The sequence below is a fragment of the Bombina bombina genome, chromosome 1 (genome assembly GCF_027579735.1).
Source record: "Bombina bombina isolate aBomBom1 chromosome 1, aBomBom1.pri, whole genome shotgun sequence".
In the NCBI taxonomy this organism is placed as follows: Eukaryota; Metazoa; Chordata; class Amphibia; order Anura; family Bombinatoridae; genus Bombina; species Bombina bombina.
Genome location: NC_069499.1, coordinates 993,481,746 through 993,507,565, shown reverse-complemented (window position 1 = coordinate 993,507,565; position 25,820 = coordinate 993,481,746). Strand labels below are relative to the sequence as shown.

At 37.9% G+C, this 25,820-nt stretch overlaps 1 protein-coding gene across 1 annotated transcript in view; it reads right to left on the bottom strand.

Moving 5' to 3' along the window:
* Window positions 1-25,093, bottom strand: part of ZBTB46 (zinc finger and BTB domain containing 46) — a 134,879-nt gene extending 109,786 nt beyond the window's left edge. The window contains exons 1-3 of the mRNA XM_053711924.1: window positions 25,047-25,093; window positions 21,006-21,095; window positions 3,780-4,712 (exon numbers count right to left, since the gene is read on the bottom strand). Coding sequence (XP_053567899.1) covers window positions 3,780-4,677 — 898 coding nt within the window. The 5' untranslated portion in view covers window positions 4,678-4,712; window positions 21,006-21,095; window positions 25,047-25,093. The remainder of the gene's footprint in view (window positions 1-3,779; window positions 4,713-21,005; window positions 21,096-25,046) is intronic.
* Window positions 25,094-25,820: the final 727 nt, after the last annotated feature.

Sequence of the window (25,820 nt, the reverse complement as noted above, 5' to 3'; positions counted from 1 at the left end):
AGTGCAGGAAAAGTTTTTAATTTGTTTTATTCTTTTAGGAGTGGTAGCATTACAAGTAATCATGGTATTGTCTTCCACTATGGCAAATAAAGTGGTATGTTTAACATATTCTTCCAGAAGGTGTAAATAAATATTACAGGGCGTAATAAATCCTTCAAACCATGGTTTCTAAAATGTTCATTCTGGTTGTTAAACGTTTTGGTTTCTTCCACATGCAAACAGCCTTGTCTGGCTCCTACGTTGTCTTTCAGGCTCCTAATGTATTACTTGCTTTATCAGCCTGGATGGTTGTTATTTGTATATGTTTGCATCTTTGTAGATCCCTGCCAGGTACGCCAATAAAATGCAGCGCAAGGGGAAAATAGCTCTATTCAAAAAGGAGAAGCTTGCTGCTTGTGCTGTGCATTCCCAGGAGCATATACTCCTATACTAAATATTAGTTGTTTGCCTTGCAACTATGGGAATGTGGGGGGAGTATGAGAACAAAATGGGTTGTGGGGATAGGGTGGTACCACTCATGAGAGGCACGTGGGTGGATGAGACCAAGGAATGTAGGGGTCTGTGAGAACGAAGGCTGAACAGGTTCAACAGGGGAATGTGAAAGAAGACTTGCAATGGCTGCCCTGCAGATTTACAATCTGAGTAAATAAATACCTAAACTAGGGAAGAAATGCTAGATTTTCCTCTCAGCTCTGTTCCCTATAACCTTCCTCTCGGGGGAAGGGGAGGCTTGACACCTGAGATAACACACACACAGGATTAGACAGAGGGAGGGGCAGTCAGGGACAGAATCTTTAATTAAGAGCAGCTCATCATCCCACTCTTGCAGGGGAGGACCGGACACGGGTCACACCCAGGCCAATTACAGAGCTAAAGGATCTTAGGAGGTAATTAAATATAAAAGTGAAGCTCTAAGTATATAGATGCTGCTACATAAATACACAAACTACAGTTTGCTGTGCTGACACAGAAAAATAAAATTATATATATATATATATATATATATATATATATATATACATATACATACACATACACACATATATACATATACACACACACACATACTGCAATGCTCTTTTATCAAACAAATAAGAGGTGCAGCAAGGAGTTAACATTTTTTTTCCAAAACGTAGCATGAAGTAGGAAAAAGTATGTAAAATACAGCAGACATGGTTTATAACTCAGCAAACAAAATAGTTTATAATTCACCTGACCGTTTAAGGGTTTATGATTCCCTGTGTGCCTAGGAACACAAGGGTTCAAGATTTCTAGGGCTTAATTATTTTTAAAAACACAGCAGAGTTCCTTTATCTACTGTGAACCTGCCAGATTGAAGGTAAAGGCAGGCGAGGAGAGGGTTAATGATTGACTCATGCACTAAGATGGTTAATGATTTTACAGGCAATGAAAGAAATTAAGATTCTCAGATGAACTTGGCAACACAAAGGTTAATTATTGTACAAATGCAGCTGGTAATTTCAGGGTTAATGAGAAAAAAGCAAATCCAATCAACTGCTCTGTCCTTTAAAGCCAATCCAAGGAGTACCAAATGCTCCCACAAACCTTTAGGACAGATGGTGGGTGCGGCTGGTTAGCTGCTGAAGGAAACTCCCACTGTGTATGAAACCAGCTTTTGTCAGATCTTTATCCCAGCACCTGGGGATCACCCCCTCCCCACCAGGTCACTTATCCTCCCAGAAAGACAGTTGGGAATATACAGATTAAGTCTCCAATTCCCAACCCCCAACATAATGCGTAACCCATTTGCTGGATTTACACGAAGAAGGATACAATTCATTTTTCAGTAATATACTAAGGGGGATTATACTTTGAGACGTACATGACTCCATATATATTGTTATATTGCTTGTTGTTTGGTATGAATCTGCATTTGCCAGTCACTATGCCCTTGCCTGGCTAGCTTGCAGTTGGTAAAAGCAATCACAAGACACACCTTGTGCTCCAGAGATAGTCCATGCAATGCATAAGGGATGCGGCTCATAAAGCTGTCTTATCAGAAAAGCACTGAAAACTAATAGCAAAAAGCAAGAATCCTGAGATCTAACCTCATCTAACATACAATTCACCCTTGCAGCATTTTTTTTTTTTTTTTTAAACACAAATCCTTTAAGGATTTTCATGCCTGACTCTACTTACTGCAGTGGAACAGGTATAAATTAAATATCTATTTGAGTATTTTTTTTTTTTTAAATACTTAGAAACCAGAAAGAAGGTGCAGAGGGTTACAGTACAGCAGTAGAATCAGTGCTAAACATGAGCCTACACTGTAGGGGAATGTGTAATTGCCATAAATATAACAAGGTAGAGATACTGTGTAGGACTGTAATCTCAAACAGTGAGAAGAGGGCTATGTGTAATTAGAAGGGACCTTTGTGTATGCTAACAGATATCAGACAGAAGCTGATGTTAGCACTTTTGGAAATCGGCGTTCAGAAAAAGAAATGCAGGTTGAACAAAATGTGTCTAACTTAAAACTGCCATTGCAGAACTAGACTGCATAATAAGATGAGAAATAGGAACTGGTATAGAGAGGTAAAGACAACCACATAGCTTCTCACCGCTCAACTGTCAGACAGAAGCTGTATTCTTCAACACAACTGGCATACAATCATACGCAAACATGCAAATCCCTCAAATAGATGTCCTCTATCCAGAGTTGTCCACAGCCAATATTGGTCACCCACATACATGCAAGTCTAGAACAGACATTTGCCCCACTTTCAAATCTGGAATAAGGCTCTTCCCTGCGCATACAAGCAAAGTTGACACCCACAAACTGTGCTGGCACCTAAGCATACAGATCTATTTCCCCCACACACAGATCTAAGTGTAGAGAGATGAAAGTTACCTGGTTAAACCGTATCTCTGTATCATACTTTTAAATGATGATCACTTTATCAGCATACTCCATTCTATGTTGCACACAATCCTACACCAATATTGAGAAGCTCTAGGTCTGTGCTGAAACAGAAATTAATAAGAGTAGCTTGTGCTCTCATCCCCCCACTAAACAAATATCTTGAGTTACTCAATCCCCAAAACATGATATGGTATAATGAATATATACATTAAAGACCCCACAATTTTTAACAGTGGAACACTTAGAAATATCTGCAAGAACCCAAATTAGCTTTAAAAATATATTTCTTCAACATTTTATGGAAGAAGTTCTACAGACTTTGACCTTTTATAACAGGAGCCAAACAACCTAATGTAGGTTCCTGGATCTCCATGGAAACCAACAAGCCAAGATTTACAAGGTCACCTTGCCCTGCAGGATGAGAAAGTCAGAGACTGGCCAGGAGAGAAGCAGAGACTAATCATTTCTACTTCCCACTATTCTTGTGTAGTTACTGAAATAGACCCACTCACTAAACTCCTAAGCACACAAGAATTCTGCCTTTCCTGTTAAATCCATTTCTACATTTATTCAATATTCTTTACCCAATTCGAAACATATGGATGGTGGCATACAAATATGCATTGAATACATTTCATCTATATTATACATACAATATTCAGAGAATTCAGGAATTCTGAACATGGAGGCCAAAAGCCACATTTGTCAATTTTCGGAGCCGGATTTATTCTTCTCAAAGTGCAACACACTAAGATCTGTGCAAATCCAGATCCTAGTGTGTTGCACTTTAACAAGAATAAATCCGGCTTTGAAAATTGCTCTAAAGGTCTTGTGCCCGCCATCTTCAGCATTCAGATCAGCCGAATACTACAATTGCACATTCCTAAATACTCACCGGAGGTGTCCTGTGTGCTGTACTGCCACTGTGTGGTGGGTATGAATGAAGCATCTGGGGAGCCAGTCCTGCAGCTCTCAACCATTTGCTGGGTGATGTGTCTAACAGTCTCCTTGTTCTTTCTGTTCTTTCTTCGTCCTGTGGACTGCCAGCCATCCCCCTGCTCTGAATAAGTCGCCCCTGAGTCCCCCTTGTAATGTGATGGGGAGACCTGCTCCTCTTTAATACGTAAAGGTCCGTAGCACCCTTCACCAGTCCATAGAGATGACACCTCGTCCTGGCTATCTACTTTTTGTTCCGTGTCCTCCTTCCCATAACTGCTACCCCCTTCATGACAACTGGCAATAGCAGAATCTCCTGAGGAGTTTGCTGGACTTGTTCTCCTTGCCAACCAAGGGGAGATGCTGCGCCCTGCCACCACAGCAGACAGGAGGGCTTCAGCAGTGCTCGATGGGGCTCCCATCTCGTAGTCTGCCAATTCATCCGATGTCTCAGACTTTATGCTTATATCTAATGCAGCTTTTATGAAATTATGGCATGCCTGGACAATGTCCGTCATCTGCAAGTAGCTAGCAGCAGACATGACCTCAATAACATTCTTACTTGTTAGTGCCAGGTGAGCGGAATACATAAAGTCTATAATGGCCTTGAAGCCCTGAGCAGTAACAATGTCCAACTGGGTGACTGTGGTCTGCTCAGAGGATTTCTGTACCTGGCAGTAAAGTGTTTTGAAATATCTGCTGCTTCCCAGTAGGACATTTTTATGAGCCTTAAAGATTTTGCCCTCCACCACGATACAAGCATCACATAAAATGCCGTGTTGCCGTTGCTCATTCAGCTCCTGCAGGAGATGTCGATAATGAGATGGGATCTCCATATCCTCCTTGCGGTTATTCATTTGTAGAGGTCTTTGGTTTTCCACACCACAAAACTCTGTTGGAAGAGATATTGTTAGAGAAGCTGTAAACAGGTAACACTCTGCTATTTTAGTAGACTTATACAGGAAAGGGGGAAAAATTAATAATCAAAGCATATTGCAAAGTTGTCTTACTGTGCAAAATTAATTATTTTATATTTTAATCTCAAAGCGTTTACGGTCACTTTATATATATATATATATATATATATATATATATATATATATATATATATATATATATATATATATATATATATATATATATATACACACACACACAATCTTATGTAAATGATTTGATATCTAGCATACCTAGTTATGCTGCATCACAAGCAGCTTGTTGCAGTGTCTGAATGTATGTTTTCATTCTATCTCACAATTCCTATAAAGACACATTTATAGTTGTGGTTCCCAAATCTGTCCTAAACAAAACCTATGCATCCATCTTTTGAGAACTAATGGTTAGTAAGAATGACTAATACTACGTGAAACTACAGTTATAGACATTGGATAGACTGTCTGTTTCAGTTGGCCACTGCTTTGAGCACATTAACATAACACAAGACATAACTCCTACACTGTACGGTTTCAGTTCTTGCTCCTGAGAGCCACTATTCACTAAAAAGCCTGCTAAACTTCAACTAAAACTCTTTCCACAGCTACACAACACTATTTATAGAAACCTACCATTTAACGCTCAAATAGCTACAGTCCACAACGCCACCAACATCTAATATCCCCCTCAATAAACCTCACCACTTTCAGGATAGTTCCTGCTTTATGACTGGATTGTTTTTTATATCCTCACCCCCCCCGACAATTCTACATCACAAGCAGCCATGAGCAAGTGTTATTTACACACCTTTTATAGGTAATGCACTCTGTTGAGATTTTGTGGGGTGTTTTTTTTTTTTTTTTTTAATAGATGCATTTTCCCTCCTCATTTAAAGATTCCACATTTGAGCAACATTCCACAGGGCTAAAACATCAAAGGGGTCACACCCCGCCTACCCCCTGCACCCTCCCTCTACACACCCTAATGGGACTTGATTTGGGTGGGAGAGAACTTGCTTTAAAGAGTCAAAGGATTAATGTCAACTTCACAGAACAGAGAGGGGGCAGGTAAACCAGAAGAAGAACAGCAGGGAGGGAGAAGGTAGAAAGCAACATGAAGAACGGAGGTGAAGGCAGCAGCAGAAAAAGTAAAAACTGTTTAACATGTTTAAAGTGCAGTTCTTTCAAACACATTAAAACGTTTGAGTGCAATGTCACTTAAAAGTGTATATATATATATATATATATATATATATATTTTATATATACACATACATATATACATACATACACACACTGTGTTTATGTCAGCAATAAAGAACTGCACTTCAAAAAGATCTGCATACAAAATAAAGTTTTTGTTTTTTTTAAAGCATTTAAAAGAGATAGTAAAGTCAAAATTAAACTTAAAAGGGACAGTCTACATCAGAATTTTTATTGTTTAAAAATATAGATAATACCTTACCCATTCCCCAGTTTTGCATAACAAACACGGTTATATTAACCCCTTAAGGACCAGCGACGTACCCTGTATGTCGTTGGCCTTTTTTTGGGACTTGAATGTTTTATAGCGCGGTCTTGCCACCAGCGTTGAGACTGCTCTATTCCACAAAGCCTGCTGGAGGGAGTGCATTAATAGCGTGTTCTTGCTAGACTTGTGCTATTATGTCCTGAAAAAACCCTTAACAACCAGTGACATACAGGGTACATTGTGGTCATTAAGGGGTTAATATACTTTTTATCTCTGTGATTACCTTGTGTCTAAGCCTCTACAGAGCGCCCCCTTATTTCAGTTCTTTTGACAGACTTGCATTTTAGCCAATCAGTGCTGACTCCTAGGTAACTCCATGTGCGTGAGCTTGATGTTATCTATATGACACACATGAACTAAAGCCCTCTAGTGGTGAAAAAAATGTCAAAATGTATTCAGATAAGAGGCGGCCTTCAAGGACTAAGACATTAGCATATGAGCCTACCTAGTAGGTTTAGCTTTTAACTAAGAATACCAAGAGAACAAAGCAAAATTTGTGATTAAGTAAATTGGAAAGTTGTTTAAAATGACATGCCCTATTTGAAAGTTTATTTTGGACTAGACTGTCCCTTTAATTGGATTAGTTAGAGTGAAATTTTAAGTAATTTTCAAATTTACTTCTATTACCAATTTTGCTTAGTTCTCTTGGTATCTTTTGTTAAAGAGTAATCCTGGTTGAGCTTAGCAGCATGGCAGCAGTGTTTGCAACTATGTAGCGCATTGACATAAACATTATTACAAAAACACTGCAGCCAGATAGCATACATGCTGTCATAAAATGCGTAAAGAGCTATGAAATCCCCCCAGAAAATAATCTCTGTGTAGAATGTTACAGGCGTTTTGTTTTTTAATTAATACTATATAAATTGAATATTATCTGTATTTCAAGATTATATACATAGACAAAAAAATACCCTGGTGCTACCACCCTTTAAATACTATAAATCAGAAATATAGAAAGAGAAGGATTCCATTGCAGAAATGTGGTGGAGTTTAAAATAATATTTAAGAAGAAGAAAAAAATTCCACTATGCATAATTAAATAAAAGTCCCTATGTAAGTATGTAAAGTAGCTTTGTTCAGCATTATGCAAAACAGAATTTGAAAACTTTATAGACTAAAGAAAAAATGGATAAGAGAAACATTGAAGAAACAAGGAAAAATGGGAATGGTGTAGGTTGTATGCAGCAGATTCTTTTCTGGGAAGAGCCTGATGTTCTGTAAGTAGAGGGCGAGTCTGACGGAGAGAGAGACAAGGAATTTCACAGTGCGGGTGCACAAAAGTCCAATAGACATAAATAGAAAGAGATAAGAGCAGAAGAGTCGTCAATTCCTGCTTCGGTAAAGGGGGTGGGTGGGGGAATATTTTGACAAAGGCCTTGAATTAAGTGGGTGCAATGTTTGTTTTCAAAGTAAAAAGTCAGTATTACAAATTTTAATCTTAGGATGTGGGAGCCAAGAGAGGGACAGAGTGAATGAGTGTGTAGAAGTAGGGGCAAATGGTTGTTAAAGGGACACTAAACCCAATTTTTTTCTTTCATGATTCAGATAGAGCATTCAATTTTAAACAACTTTCTAATTTACTCCTATAATCAATTTTCTTCGTTCTCTTGCTATCTTTATTTAAAAAGCAGGAATGTCAGGCTCAAGAGCCGGCCCATTTTTGGTTCTGAACCTGTGTTATGCTTACTTAATGGTTTGCTAAATGTAGCCACCAATAAGCAAGCGCTATCCAGGGTGCTGAACCTAAAATGGGCTAGCTAATAAGTTTTAAACTCCTGCTTTTTAAATAAAGATAGCAAGAGAACTAAGAAAAAAATTGATAGTATGAGTAAATTAGAAGGTTGCTTAAAATTGCATGCTCTATCTGAATCATGAAAGAAAAAAAAAATGTGGGTTTAGTGTCCCTTTAAGGAGGCAATAAATAAAGGGGGCAGTTACACTATCAAACCTGACATAATGAGTAATGTTCGCTAATGTTTTGTGAGAAAAAGAGAGACTAATTTTGGAATTTTTCTTTAGAAAATGTTGTACTAAATAACTAAAATATGGTGAATTAGAAGAAATACCAATGGCACTGCATATGTATACAAGACCTGTCTTATCTTTATTTGGCCTGTGTGTACGCCTTAATGTGGGTGCTGTGTGTATAGAATTGACTACAAGCTAAAGAAAAAAAGAATACACTTGTTAAGCACTCCCAGGTCGATTACAGAAAGTATAATTTTATTAAAAATATTAAAAAAATAACATTAAAAAGCGCTAAGGACTTTATATCAATAACAGGACAAAGCCTTACACATTTATCTATACAGTACATATAATCAGCAATATCAAGCAATCCGCTAATAATTGTGCAAACAGATAATAGTACACATCAATTTAATTAACTCCCATCAATCTAGGGCTAGATGTAAATAACAAGCTCGGCACTATATCATGTAAAGCATAGTCCAAAATCACCTGATTTAATATAAACAATCCTAATGATGACTCCTATTATTTCTGGGTTGCACATAAGCCTGCAGTAGTTGTAAACTTATACTGTCCTGAAAAAGTGAAAAGTAAATGTCTGTAGACGTCCTTTAGGCTAAAGGCATAACCATAAACACTCATAAGCGCCGACTGTAGTAGGAAGGTATTATATGGGTAGTATTTAATCACATTTATATTTGACCCATTACAACCTATTGTCTCTGTGCACGCTTTCACACACGAGTAATACTCCGCTCTTTTGCTCACTGAGCTATCATTTGCTACAAAGTGGTCATAAACTAATAATAATTGATCATTTCTGGGTCAATAACTAACTGCTGACCCATATATATGTAGCCAACATTGGTGATACCCTTGAATAGAATTATTTCTTGGGTGCACTACTGTTGATCAATATCATATTACGCCAATCTCTTCCTACTACAGTCGGCACTTATGAGTGTTTTTAATTATTTTTCCTATTTTATTTAGGACCCCAATAAAAGCTCTGTTTTAATTTTAGTCAATTATCTTGTTTCCCCATTTCTACTCTTGGATTGAATAGAGTTATCACAATTTAATTTAATCGACCTGGGAGTGCTTAAGATGCTGAAAAAGAAGAACACATGCATTCCCTCTAAGGGTAAAAGTTTTAATGAGACAAACGTAAATGAAAAATCAGGCATTTCAAATATGTATGATCAACTGCTCTGGATCGCTCCGTCCAACGGATCATCTACAGGATCAGGAGATGTTGGAAAAAAGAATATCCTTTGTTTGTCTGGGAGTGCTTAACAAGTGTATTCTTTTTTTCTTTAGCTTGTAGTGAACTAAAATATGGTCATTGAGGCAACAAGTGGGCCATAAAAGTGGTTTCCCAAAATAAGGAGTTGCAAGTTTGGAAGACGAGCTGGTGTTCAGAACTATTAAACACTAAAGGTAGGTTCATAAGTCTCAAACTGCTGTGGCCGAAATCATACAGCAGAAAATCAAATAAGGATAAACAAGAGCAGAATTACTTCTAGCAAAAATGTTTTATTCATGAACTGCCAGCATGTTCCAAGATATGTTACTTGCAAAAAAGTAAGGAATGATACAATACTCCAAAGGAAAATGCATACCTCTTCTGAGAGATCTGTGGGGATCACTTGAATTCTACCTCCGGACTCAACATATGCCCCATTAAAAATAATTAGAGCTGCAACAACTAATCATCATAATCGATAATAATTTATTATGAAAATAGTTGTCAACGAATCTCATAATCGATTAGTTGGTTTGCAATTAGTTGGTCTGTGCACAGCACCAGCTGCTTCACTCCGATGAGCTCCTGCACTTGGTATTGTGGTTTATGGTTAGGCCTTTAGCCTAAAGGACGTCTACAGACGATTACTCTTCACTTTTTCAGGACAGTATAAGTTTACAACTACTCCAGGCTTATGTGCAACCCAGAAATAATAGGAGTCATCATTAGGATTGTTTATATTAAATCAGGTGATTTTGGACTATGCTTTACATGATATAGTGCCGAGCTTGTTATTTACATCTAGCCCTAGATTGATGGGAGTTAATTAAATTGATGTGCACTATTATCTGTTTGCACAATTATTAGCTGATTGCTTGATATTGCTGATTATATGTACTGTATAAATAAATGTGTAAGGCTTTGTCCTGTTATTGATATAAAGTCCTTAGCGCTTTTTAATTTTATTTTTTTTTATAAAATTATGCTATGTACCAGATTCAACCTTTATAATGATAACGCTGTTATTTTTAGAGAGAGGACTAGATATTTTCCCCCTAACCTTACAGCTGGTTATTTACCATTGCATATAGATATTCTAGATATTTTTTATGTTAGAATGAAGTCAGGCTTACTTTATTGAGAGGCCCCTTGCCAAGGTGGAAAACAATTGCATTGGTGAAGAGCTAACAAAGATAAATATCCCACTTTGGCGAAATTGGCAAAATCCTACTTATGCATCTCAAGCACCTCAACACCATCTGAGTGCCTTTTCTCTACTGCAGGCCATTTAGCAGCAAACAGAGAACCAGCCTTAGCCAGGAGCATGTGTACATGTTGAGATTTTTGCATTTCAATGCAAAGTTTCTGAATGAGTGAATAACAGTGTTAAAAACAGTGACAGTCTACTTGTTTCTAGTTCTACCTCTTTTCAAACAGTTTACGGTTTTGTTTTCCTTAATTATACAAATGTGCTCTGCTGCTTAAAAATTGGACAAACAGTTGTGTTAATGTAAAGTTTTAGTCTGAACTTTATATTTGTAACACTCAGTATGTGGATTTTTTTTAAAAAAATATAGGAAACAATTATTGATTCTTTTTTTAGTCGATTCATTGAAAAAAATACAAAATCGGCCAATTAATCGATTATGAAAATAATCGTTAGTTGCAGCCCTAAAAATAATTATGCACAAGGAGACTAAAATCTGCTCTATACCTAGATATTCCTTCTTCTGCTGTCTACGGACTGTGAGCTAGACTCACAGGTGTTCAATTCCAGTCTGCAAAGACCATAAACGGACTGGAATTTAAAAGAACATGCAACACCTTGAGACTGAAATATAAAATTTTTAATTAAGCAAAAAAAAAAAAAAAAAACTTTGCAACATACAAACATATATCATTATTATTTATTTTTTCTCCTATTAATGCAATTTAAAACTCTGAAAACTAGGGGTTTTCCCAATTCTGAGAATTGGAAATTCTCACTGCAGACTTCACATGCTTAAAGGGACACTGAACCCAAATTTCGTGATTCAGATAGAGCATGCCATTTTAACCAACTTTCTCATTTACTCTTATCAAATTTTCTTCATTCTCTTGGTATCTTTATTTGAAAAGGAAGAATGTAAGTTTAGATGCCGGCCCATTTTTGGTGAACAACCCGAGTTGTTCTTGCTGATTGGTGGATAAATTCACCCACCAATAAAACAGTGCTGTCCAGGGTCTGAACCAAAAATTGTCTGGCTCTTTAGCTTAGATGGCTTCTTTTTCAAATAAAGATAACAAGAGAACAAAGAAAAATTGATAAATTAGAAAGTTGCTTAAAATTGCATTCTCTATCTGAATCACGAAAGAAAAAAAATGTGGGTTCAGTGTCCCTTTAATCCTTCTACATCTCTTTTCCTAAATGGCCTCAGCAGAGGTAGTCAGATAAAGAAATACAAAACATTGGATGTTTTATTAAAGTGAAGGTAAAGTTAACCTCATCTCTATCTATAATATCATTAAATGTTTAAAAATAATATGACTTTCATTCATCATATTTGATATAAATCATTATATTTAAATATATTACCTTTATAATTTGATTTCTATTTGTTCCCAAATACAACCTGTAAAAAAAATATTTTTTTTCCTTTCAATCACATGTTATTTTTAACCAACTGATTTTTCGGCCGTTGGTCGGCCATCAACCGACGTCATCCACCCCTTTACTCGTCACTGCATATGCCAATGACTTTTTAATAGGTTTCTCAACCCTGCGCGCTTCCTACTACAAGGTGGATATCCACACAGACTATGTCATGACTCTTTACACACGCATTCTATAACCTGTTTACACACACCTTCTATAACCTGCTCAAGTTGTCGATGTGCCTTGTTACCTGTCTGTACAATCAGAGACAGGAGCTGCATTTATTGATATCGTTAAAACGTTTCTTAAAAACATCGACCTGTCAACTCGGTTTGCCCAATTGTAATATAGATTCTATAGTACATTGGGCAAACAAAGTTAATAGATCGATGTTTTTAAGAAACGTTTCAATACATTGCAATAAATGCAGCTCCTGTCTCTGATCGTACAGACAGGTAACAAGGCACATCGACAACTTGAGCAGGTTATAGAAGGCGTGTGTAAACAGGTTATAGAATGCGTTTGTAAAGAGAGATGACGTAGTCTGTGGGGATATCCACCTGGTATGCGCATTGTCAAGTAATAGGATGGGACCATCGGCGATTAGCGCATGCGCAATTGAATTTGGGGTTGTGCACGCGCATTTGGGAACGGGTGGGACCGCTGAATGCCTAAGGAGGAAGTAGGGCTTGGGAGGATTCGGGAGATAAACGGTAGGGAATTGGAAATTACTTTTTAAACACAAATATTTGAAAAACAAAAATAAAATTCCTTAGCGACTATTATAAGGTGATAGGGAGAAATTGTATATTTGATTCAGTAAACGATAACTTTACCTTCACTTTAAACAGTGGCATGCATTGTCTACTCCAGTAACAACTACTGATTGGCTCCTCCAAATAAGGCAAGTCTTGTTATTACAAGGTTGTTTTGTGTTTCTTTTAAATATTTATATCATACAATTTTTTTTCAGGTTGTTTCACTCCTCTCCTACCTGTATGTCTGACTCTCTGCTTGTCACTTCCTTTTCTAACCATCTTCCTCTCAATCTAAATAGACAGCCTGTCTGTCTCTTGAAAATTATGCCTGTCTCTCTCTCGCCTGCCATTTTCTATCCAAATTGTCTTTATTGTCCAATAGAGTGCAGTAGCTATCTATTTATAGACTGTAAAGCAGCATTAACCAACAGTCAAGCTATTCTCTGCATTAAGATTTTTAACACCAAATATACAATCAAACAATGGATAGATAGAACTACACAGACACACAGATTTAAGGCATATTAACGTGAGATAAATACAGTGCAAATAAATTAAAATGTGAACAATATTTGCTATATACAGTACATTAAATTGCAAATGTGCTTCTGTAAAAGTTAAAAGGACACGAAACCCAATTTTTTTTTCCTTTCATGATTCAGACAGAGAATGTGATTTTAAACAACTTTCCTTTTTACTTCTGTTATCTAATTTGATTTGTTCTCTTGGTATTTATTGTTGAAAGGAATATCTAGATAGGCTCAGAAGCCGCTGACTGGTGGCTGCACATATATGCCTCATGTTATTGGCTCACCCAATGCATTCAGCTAGCTCCCAGTAGTGCCTTGCTGCTTCTTAAACAAAAGATACCAAGAGAATTAAGCAAATTTGATAATATATGTAGATATAACATTATGTAAACAAGTTGTTTAAAATGTATATGTTCTATCTGAATCGTGAAAGAAAAAAAAATTGTATTTCATGTCCCTTTAACACTGCTAGAGTGATAACTTTTAAAGCGTGTGTGTGTATATATACTATATATATATATATATATATATATATATATATATATATATATATATATATATATATATATATATATATATATATATATATATATATATATATACACACACACATACATACACACACGTGTGATGCTGCTGAAACTTAAACCACATGCACAATTCTTCTTCCACAAGTGGTGTTACAAGTAGAATTACGGCAGGCAAATGTAGGAACAAGCAACCTACAGCCATATCGACCGTGGGTGTCATGCACATTAAACGTTATTACAATAGCAGTGTTAACTTTTACTGAAGAACATTTGCAATTGAACGGACATTCAGTGTTCTGTTGTTTCTGAGGACCCATTAACTAATCTAAATCCGCAATAATGGGCGTGCTAATACATTGGCAGGCCTAATTTTTTTTAGATACAGAGGAGAGGAAACATATTACTTCAGGAATTACATCTAGACAGGTTTAACTGAAATAGACCTTAAAAACCTCTTGATTTTGTGTAAAAAATTGTGCCTGTCCCACTCTTCACGTAAAATTCTTTAAAGGGACAGTTTAGTCAAGATTAAACTTTCATGATTCAGATAGGGCATGCAATTTTAAACAACTTTCCAGTGTACTTATATCATCAAATTTGCTCTGTTTCTCTGTATTCTTAGTTGAAAGCTAAACCTAGGTTGGCTCATATGCTAATTTCTAAACCCTTGAAGGCCACCTCATATCTGAATGCATTTGACAGTTTTTCACACCTATATGGCATTAATTCATGTGTGCCATATAGGCAACATTGTGCTCACACCCCTGGAGTTACTTGTTAGAGGGCACTGATTGGCTAAAATGCAAGTGTCAAGATAACTGAAATAAGGGGGCAGTCTGCAGAGGCTTAGATACAAGGTAATCACAGAGGTAAAAAGTATATGAATAGAACAGTGTTGGTTATGCAAAACTGGGGAATGGGTAATAAAAGTATTATCTATATTTTTAAACAATAAAAATTATGGAGTAGACTGTCCCTTTAACCGTGCTTCTAAATTATGCAAATGCTTGAATCATCTATTTGATATGCAGCATTTTAAAGAAAACCTAAGTTACCAAATTTGCTTTTTGGCCTTGCCAGGGAGCATAGGGCAAGCACACAATTTTATACAAAAGTAATAGGTATCTAATATGCTTTGAATAGCTCAGGAACACTTTCAAGATACAAAAGGGAGAAACCCCAGACAAAATATACACTTACCTCATTCTAAAGGAGGTCACTGAGGGTTAGTAAATTAAAAATGATTAAAACATTTACCCACACAAGTTAAAGAACTGGCACTAGTGAACTTTCTCACTATGTGGTTTACAGTTATATATTAAAATATTTTGCAGCAAGATACCAGAATTGTTGCTACTAAAATATAACAGATGTATTAAATGGCATCACTAATTCACTAACATCCACTGAGAAGGAAAATCAGCATATTAAGAGCAGCAACAGGAGGAAGAAGACATAAAGGTTGTTAAAATTCTATACTCACCATGTCAAAAGGCAGTGCACACCATCAGGCCCATTTATCAAGCTCCGTACGGAGCTTGAAGGGCCGTGTTTCTGGCGAGTCTTCAGACTCGCCAGAAACACAAGTTATGAAGCAGCGGTCTAAAGACCGCTGCTTCATAACCCTGTCCGCCTGCTCTGAGCAGGCGGACAGGAACCGCCGGAAATCAACCCGATCGAATACGATCGGGTTGATTGACAGCTCCCTGCTGGCGGCCGATTGGCCGCGAGTCAGCAGGGGGCGGCGTTGCACCAGCAGCTCTTGTGAGCTGCTGGTGCAATGTTAAATGTGGAGAGCGTATTGCTCTCCGCATTTAGCGAGGTCTTGCGGACCTGATCCGCAGTGTCGGATCAGGTCCGCAAGCCCTTTGATAAATGGGCCCCCATGTGCTTTTCATATCATTTATAGCAGCCAGTGAGTGGGAGACTATCCTGTCACATTATGAATTAACAGGCAGCAGAGACACTACACCAATACTGTATGTGAGCTGTACAAACTGCCCCACAGACCGCACCCACAAAAGTGTATTAGCACCAATACGGTGAAGCAAAGAGCAAATAGGGTCTGACACACCATGTAAAGTGCGAAACTGCAGAAACCTACTAAATATGACAGAGATCAAAATATCCTCTTAAAGGAACAGTGTTTACATAGTAATTACTGCAGTATTGAAACTTTTCATTATAGTTTTTATTTCAAATTATAAAATAAAGGTAAAGAAGAAGGTGTTTAGAAATAATTAAATACACTCTAGCAGATAAAGTGGATCACTGTGAAGACATTAAATGGGAGGGAAATATACGGTATTGTCCCTTTAACCCCTTGAGTGCTAACGACGACTCAGACTACGGCGATTAGGCCTGCATAGTGACAGGCATCGATGGGGCTTCACGTTTTGTGTGGTGACGTCACGCTCAATGATGTGATGACGTCACCGTGCAACTTTATTAAAAATGTACAATACAAAGTATAGGCAATGGGGGCATGCTGCTTAGATGCCTGTATCGCAGGCATCTAAGCAGCTACAGACCCCCAAGACTCACCGTTGGAAAGGTAATCGCCTAACCTTTTCCAACGGCATAAGTTTTGGGGATCTGGAGAAAAAAAAAAAAATACAAAAAGGTAAAAAAATAAAAAAAAAAAAAAGAAAAAAAAAAAAAAACTTTAAAAAAAAGAAAAATTAAATCACCTTAGCACCCAAAGGGTTAAATGAGACTCCTGCAGCTACAGACCATTTGTTCCCTGCAAGCAGTGACTATGTCAAGGGGGCAAAGATAACAAGACATCATATATAAACAGACTGTCATGAGCAAATAAAGGATACCATGCAAATCAGTAAAAAGCTATGGACCCCACCTACAAATACCCAACAAAAAAAAGTCACCAAGGCATTACAAACAGCCACCTGCAAGCCTAGAGCCACACATCTACATAAAAACATAGCTATAGTGTGAGACTGCTCCATGCAAACAGAAAAGCTTTGGTAACTTTGTGACATAGAAAAATAACGAAAAGCAGAATTCCACATGCAATTTACTAAGTTAATAGTGAGACACAGGAGTACAGACAGCCAAATGCAACTACAGAACAGGAACGCAGACATATTGCTAAATGGAACAAGAGTCTAAAATCAAAACTAGGGGACATGGCAGTACAGTCTATACAAAAGAACAGTTACTAGGAGCACCGTGGATAGGGTAAAACAAATAAACTTTATTTGTTAATTGTCCAGGGTATCCAAACCCGGAGAGTAAAACATAGATACAATATCAGACAAAAAAAAAATGGCTGACCGGTTTCAGCTGCTGCCTTATTCCTAGCCTGCTTAAAAAGTGCAATATCTTGCAAATTTAAAACCACAAGTCTGACCGCCCAAAGGAAACGTCCCTTTCCTTATCCAATTGAGCTCCTTGGTAATCGTACCGGTCCTAAACTAACGGACAACTGACATGAGTTATATCAAGCTACTGTGCCGATCAGTTCATTGTTACTGATGTTTTAACTGTGTGAGTGAACTTGGATGCTTATTTTTGTAAGCATAAAATACCGTACTAAAAAGTAGCTATGTTCCTTCGCTGTTGTTCGGCTGGTGTCAATTACTATTCGCAAGACACTCCCCCTTTACTCTATCCAATCCGGCTCTTCATTTAACGTAGCAAACCTGAGCTATTAGCAACTGCTTAACAATGTACCTCAACAAAACTTCAAAACACCTATACGTAGTCGATCTCAGTTGTGTATATATTAATCACCCTACACATTTTGAACAAATAAATAGTTATGCTACAACAGTTAAACAGTGGCGGTTGTTAGCTTCCCCTATTTTAAACCTTACCCATATTTACTTATATTTGCGCTGCCTGTGATCGGTGTGTATATTGTAGTGTAGTGTTATACATTGGATATTGTTAGTGGCCCTCAAACATCTTATAAGCTTGGCCAGAACGCTCTTCTATTTGCATAACACTCCCACTTATTTTGTCCTCAGTTACGGACTATTGTTTGAAGCTATATTTGAAACTGTACTTTACCTATTTTTGTGTCTCCCTTGTGTCTCTACTTTCTCTTGTGTATACACTATCCTTCCTGCACGATAGAGGACACATCCTTCAAGTTAATACTGTATGGCATTGATGAAACAATGCTGATAGAGTAAACTTGCAGTGCTTGATGAATATGTTCAAAAATTAGGAGCCAGTAAGAATATTTAGGAGCCAGACAGTTGGATTTGTATATAGATATATGGAGAATAACCCAAAAAGTTAGGAGCCAGGGGTAAAATTCTAGGAGCCAGTGGCTCCCGGGCTCCTGGGTTTGTCGAGCCCTGGAGTAAAGGGGAAGTGTCTTGCGAATAGTAATTGACACCGGCCGAGCAACAGCAAAGGAACATAGCTACTTTTTAGTACGGTATTTTATGCTTACAAAAATAAGCATCCAAGTTCACTCACACAGTTAAAACATCAGTAACAAAGTGATCGGCACAGTAGCTCATATCAGTTGTCAGTTAGCTTAGAACTGGTAAGATTAACAAAGAGCCCGATTGGATAAGGAAAGGCAGGTGTGTGTATCCCACTATCCTATGGGTGGTCAGACTCAGGGTTACAAATTTGCAAGGTATTGCATTTTTTAAGCAGGCTAGGAATAAGGCAGTAGCCAAAACCGGTCAGCCATTTTTTTGTCTGATAGTGTATCTCTATCTTATCCTCCGGGTTTGGATACCCTGGACAAATAACAAATTAGGTTTATATGTTTTACCCTATCCCTGTTGCTCCTAATAACTCTTCTTTTGTATATCCGAACCCTTGCTGTTAGTGAGCATGTGATATGAGGAAAGATGCGGAAGAGGGGCTAACAGTCACGGAAGACAGATCCAAGGAAATGGGACAGTGAGGACGCTGCAAGACACTGTATCTGTGCATCATGTACCAGAGACAAGAAACAGCAATCCAGGCACTTGTGCATCAGTGAGAAAACATGCAAGGGGTCCACGTTGCACTTAAGCAAGCTGGAAGGGACTGCTGAAGCGAAGTCTACGGAAATCTGAACACAACCTACAAGTGGTGATTTTTTTTGTAACTATTTCTAAAAAGTGTGTCACCAGTCACTCATTCTTTTTTGTATAGCACTGAGGGGGAAAGGGGATTTCTCCCTCAGTGAGATCCATTGGACTATCAATTCGTTATTAGGTACCTTTGAGGACCATCTGTACATTATTTTTTAAAGTGCACACACCCTACACATTCCCCATTCAATGTTGTCCATAATGGCAGTACAGTCTGCCTCTGTAACAGAGATACACTTACAGCAAGAGCAACGGAGGAATAGCGCCCCCAAAGAGCAGATGGCAATTACTTTTCACATTCATCATCATGTATGACATGAGACACCGACATCTCAAAGACTTTATAACATCTGGTGCCATAAACCAAATGATGAATCTGGTTGTGTGGTCTCACTTATGTATGATTTTGTTTTCTACACAATCAGCATAGATAATAAACATTATACTACTAGGCAAGGGTTACCCATACTAGCACTTGTTGGTTAGAACCCAGCCCATAATTGTGACATGGAAGAAAATTTGACAGAATGAGGAGCTACCATATCTCCTCCTTTCAAACAACAACTAGCACTGCCACTTATTCCTGTCTTGTTGTAAAACAGGCAGGCTCTCCCCGTATGAACGGAAACCATGCTGCTCCAGCATAGAGAGTAAGTCTACAGGCTAAATAGAGTATGAAAGGGTGCTAAGCATTTGCAGCGTGTCAACCACCAACATGCAACACATACCATACCACAACAAAAACAAAAACGCATGTTGCACTAAAAACAGGTGTTACTAAAAGAAATAGACTTAACTATGAACTATTAAATCATATTGTAATGTAAATATACATGGGTAGAGACTACAAGCTATAAAGAAAATGTGTTGCTTATTTTGTTTTTTCCCCCCTATATTTCTCATTATACCCCGTTTAGAGTGCATGCATTTTATTTCTCTCTAGTGCTGTCCCTTTCTTCCCCTGACCCTGCTGCTGCACCATAGGCTATACTGGGACCTAATAGTTGTATTGCAACACTAGACCATAAATTCACTGGAACAGGGTTTGTCACAGGATCAAAAGCATCTAGCTGATCCACCTTTCCCGTCGATCTGTATCTGCTGCACCTCTCTGTGAGTCCCTTCATTGGCTCCCCATTCACAGCATTCTCACCCTTACATACAAAGCTCTCACCAACGCTGCTCCCCTCTACCTATCCTCTCTAATACACAAGTATACTCCAGCCCGTCCACTAAGATCCAACAATGACCTGCTCCTTGCATCCGCAACTATCACCTCTTCCCATGCTAGACTGCAGGACTTCTGTCATGCAGCACATACCCTCTGGAACTCTCTCCCTCGTGCTGTCAGGCTTTGCTCTAATTCTTTCTTCCTTTAAATGCTCCCTGAAGACTTTTCTGTTCAGGGAAGCCTACCACTCAACTCAATAATAAATTAATTTCACTTACCTAATATTTCCCGCATCTAACTCTGTATTAACATCTTTCCAAATCTTGCAGTCCTCACCTCCTGTTTCTCAACCTCCTACCCTTCTAGATTGTAAGTTCCCACGGGAATAGGGCCCTCAATTCCTCCTGTATGTGTTTGTAAATTTTGTCCTGTCTCTTACAAGTCTTGTATTGTTTTATTTAAATGAATTGTATCCATGGACAGTGCTGCGGAATATGTTGGCGCTTAATAAATAAAGTATAATAATCTAGGAACATGGTTTATATGTATACTACTAGAATGTAAAGTGCTTTACAACCGTTTCTCCCATTATACCAAAAGACTGTAAACTAATACAAACAAGGGCAAATTTTATCAATAACGTGTAAACTAGTTGAGTCAAGATTTCACATAAAGTAAACTGCAAAATGAAGAGACACAACCAATGGGCTAATAAGCAAATGTTATTATTAATTATTATTATTATTAAATAGTTTATCCCTTGGATGGTTTACATAAGCATGGAGCTTTATATAAATATTACAACCAAGACTTACCAACAAGATGTTCTTCTTCAGTGATTGCTGTAGTGACTCATGATGCGGTACCTCACACAATTTGAGTATTTGCCATATTTCTGGATATAACTACAAATAATGAAAGAAAATACAATTTTAATCAACTCAAAATAGATATTCGCCTTCCCACTCCCAAACTACATAATATAGCAAGGATAAACCAGGGACTGACCTTTCATGCTGTCAAGTAAGCCTTTCATTTAATTCTAAACTCCATGAGGCTAAAAAAAAGCCTAATTTAAAACTCCATATCCACAACAGTCTAGAACGATTTAAGAAATAGTTAAAGCTACAAAAGATTACATATACGATTTACAAAGAGATTCTGTCCATCTTTACCAATGTTGTAGTAGACAGACCAACCAACCGTGTATACATCACTCCTAGGTATAAATAAATGATAACTATTCAAGGAAGCTATCTGGTATTTTTTCAGCCATCATACATTGAGCTAAATGGTCATTTCTAGGATCCTTGTGAGCAGAGATGCAGGAGAATCCTGTGCCTGAGGACTGATAGCGAGTGTCATGTTGACGTGAGACCACTAGCTTCTCTGTGGTCAATACTCAGTCATTCAAATCCTACAAGACCTTTACCACAAGCTGGGATTTCCCGTAGGATATACAGGTGTGGGGGAAGTAAGAAGGCTTTAAACAAGCAGGGGAAATGTGAAAAGTAGGGAGGGGAAGTGTAGGTAGTTGTGAGAGGGTATGTGCATGTGGAGGCCTGCTAGGATGGTCGGATATGGAGCTGCAAGTGTGAACATAAAGCACATAATCTGTCATATGCTGCAGAATATAGTGTAATTGTAGTTGGGATGACTTAAAGCAATTGATAACTGTGACAGCATTAACCTACGGACAGATTAAGAATTTCCTAGTTTCTCAATAATGTTATTACTGTATATTTACTTCCTAATGGCTGCAGCCTGCAAAGTTACAGCACTCTCAGTAACACACTGCTAAAGAAAGAAGGAATAATCAGCACGCAACTTGTCCCAGATATCTGCCCCACATGGAGTAAGCCAGTGCCCCACTTTCCTCAGCTTGGGAGCACATGCTGCAAACCTCCCAATTTATCACATTCACTGCATGACAAACTGGGCCAGTCCCTGGTGCTGTAGTAGTTTATTAAAAAAAAAACTATATAAGAGAATACAGAATTACATACTGCTTTATTATCTTTGTATTTTAATAGCCCTCTTTAAAATTAATATAAAACTGCTGGTAAATAAGAAAAGAAAAAAAAATGTTTCAGCTGAACAAACACTGAAATAATGTTATATTAGTAATAGGATAAGACAGAGAATCATAAGGGAAGCCCAGGTACACAGTGAGGCCTCATACACAAGCTAGTATGAAACATATACAGCACACCTTGCAAATACAGACCGATACACAAAGAATATGAAAGTTGGGAATCATTGATATATAAAAGGTAATTGACAAAACAAACTACAGGTAATATAAAACAATTTGCTTCACTAAAAATATTCAAGAAAGAAACCATTAGCTATTGTGAATTGTTTATTCCAAGTCCATATTTGTCATGATACCCTTAGATTGGACTGTGACATCTTGGCTGAGAATCCAGACTAATGTAAATTGACTTCACAACTTATACAAAACACAGTCACACCTATCATAAATACTGTAGAAAAACTATAGAATATAGAGTATAAATTTGGTATACCTAAAATAAAACCCTTAGGCTATGCATGCAGTGTTAAGGGCTTCACAAATACCAAGAGACAGAAAAATAAAGATCTTAGAATTTCAGTTCTGGTTCCCTACATTTTGTTTATTATTATTTTACACATATTTGTATATACAAACCCTGATCTGGCATCATAATATTCTTGCTTATTCCTAAATTTGCTAACATTTATTTAGCCCCTAAACTACCATATTTAGACTAGCGTACTAGATAGAAACACAACATACATACAGGACACAGAGTATGCATGCACACACACAGGATACAGCAAGAGCATATAAAGTGTAAACTCACAACACATCTAGAGTACATACAGTACACAAGAAATGAAAATTTAAGTTATATAAAGCATGTACACAAAACACAACTACTTGACCCACAGGGCACAGAGAACACGTACATACTGGACACAACTATGGTAGCTAAACATGAATACACAAGGAACATATCCTCTGTACACACACAAACAGAGCATTTATTTCTAACTTATATTAAGTATGCACGCAGAAAACATAACTAGCATATACACAGTGTGCGCACATAGCACAGACTGTAAAACAGGGTATACCAACAAAACATCCAGCGCACATTCAGTGAACTAAACATGGACTGCATACAGTAAACATATTATACTGTATACACAATGTACCAATTTCCCTACATACAGTCAATATTTTGTTGCTTGCCCCTAACTTTTCCCACCTGACACTAATTGTGTCTACACACCCTCTAAGAACAAATCCATTCATATGTCCAGAACTCTCCACGTGCCTCGTTTAGCCACTGTGAGAGAGAACATTAAGTGACAGGGACCCCTGTGTATTGTCTGAGTGAAAATACTGTCTCTCAATCAGAAACCAGGGGTCTAGGAACTAGTAATTTGCCCTCTACCCCTCCTGTCTCCAGGGGAGATGGCTGTTTACGCAGTAGAAAATACCAGCTGGAAAATTCCCCTTTTGGAGTTTATAGGCAGGGGGGGTGGAGAGGAAAGGAAGAGACGGGGGAAAGGGTGAGATAGGGGAAAAGGGGGGAGGAGGTGGAGGCAATAGATATGGGAGGAAAAAGATAGGGAAATGGGGGAGGGGAATAGAATGATGGGGATAGGTTGAAGAGGATTAGAGGTCGAGAGGAAAGAGAAATGAGAGACTGGGTGAGGGTGAAATTGGGAGGAAGGAAAGGGGAGGGGAGTTATCCCTGGCACTCTGAAACACCACTCTACAAAGCAGCATTCAGTGCCCTGTGAGGGCCAAAAGAGAATAAATACACACACACACACATATATATATATATATACATATACACACACACACATATACACACACACACACAATTAACATACATACTCCTTTAGCGAAACGGTAGTAAATTTGTTTAAATAGGTTGATTAGCTTTAAGGTGCAAATGAAAATGAGAGATACAGTAAAGGAATAAAAACCCTGCATGGAATGTACATAAATCTATACAGAGAAATTATTATTCCTGTGCTTCTAAGGTTAAGAAAAATTAACAGTATACAATGTGTATAATGTATATATGCAAAATATGTTAGCACACTACAAATAAATAATTATTATTATTATTTCTCATACAGCTGAAGCAGTTATCAAAAGTATCAGCATAACCCAGAAAAAAAATACACATAATGTACCTGATACCAGTATACAAATGTAACCTGTACAGAAAACCCCTCACATATACATAAGCTACTCTATACAAAATAAAGCATCAAGCACATATTAAACTATACACACACTTACATACAAACATAACATATACACAAAACACAGCCTATACACATATATAGTCCCGTAGAACACACACGCATTTATTCGTACACAGTTATGTACATATAAGTACCCCCATATACACACAGACAGCAAATAAATACATTATATATATATAGCTGCTGTTTACCACACAGACATATGCAATGTACAATACATAGCTTGACAAATGTATATCCAGAAGGATGAGACAACTACACCTTTAAGTAGGCAAGAATGATCTTTTGTAGATGGATGTAGTCACAATGAGCTAAGGGGTAAAAGTCTACGAAGCACGGCTACCAGGCTCCCGGGTTTGTCAAGACCTGCAGTAATAAACCTAAGGCAACAGGTAAATAAGAGCCAACAGAAAGCACCTACGGAAGCAGACGCAAAGCACCAAACAAAATTATACCTCAAATGGGAAAAACGGGTAGATTTATACGCTCTTACTCACATGGTGACATACAAAACAGAGCAAAAAATAACAATTGTGCACTGTGGTCAAATACACAGTCAATATGCCCCATACATGTAATACCTGTGTCCGAAGCCGGTTAGTCAGTCTGTCCGTGTCTCTCCCTTGCGCGCTCCCGATTCTGTCAGACGGCGCTGGAGGCGTGGCGTCTGGTGGCTCAGACAACAAACGCCCCTCCCACTGCTTCTTCTCATTGGCAAGACCCTCTACTGCAGCACGAGCACTTCCTAAATGGGCGTGGTCATATGTAGAAGGGTATGGCTTAAAAAAGTGATTCGTTAGTAAGATATAATCACGCCTAGTATCTGGAATTTTATTGGGCAGCGGCATATTATGGCTATGCCCACTAGGTATGGTGTCTAGGCATCGGCTCTACCCACTTGTCAGACATACTGTGGGCAGGGTTTGTCTGGATAGGCCTAAGATTGGTACCACGTGGGAGGTAGAAAGAACCACGTGATCAGGAGGTGGCATCCACGGTCAGAGGCCCTCCCCCACCAACTGCCTTAGTGTCATTGCACCCTTATCTCAGTATGTTCCTATATGTGTCATTCATAGCTCTGTATTCTATTATTGTATTTCTATACATACACAGACATTTATAGCCTTTTTCATTTTAGTGCATGTGCATTAAAGTCTTCATGTTATTTTGTCTTATTTTAATACATAGCTGAATGTTTTATGTTCTATGCTGTTCTTTTTTCCCAAGCATCTAATTACAGGGTTTTGTGTTAAAGGGATATTCCAGCCAAAATTGTAAACCACATGGGTGCGTTTCGGTATTGAACAGAAGCATTTTTATAATATACATGCATTAGCAAAAATGCTTCTAATAAA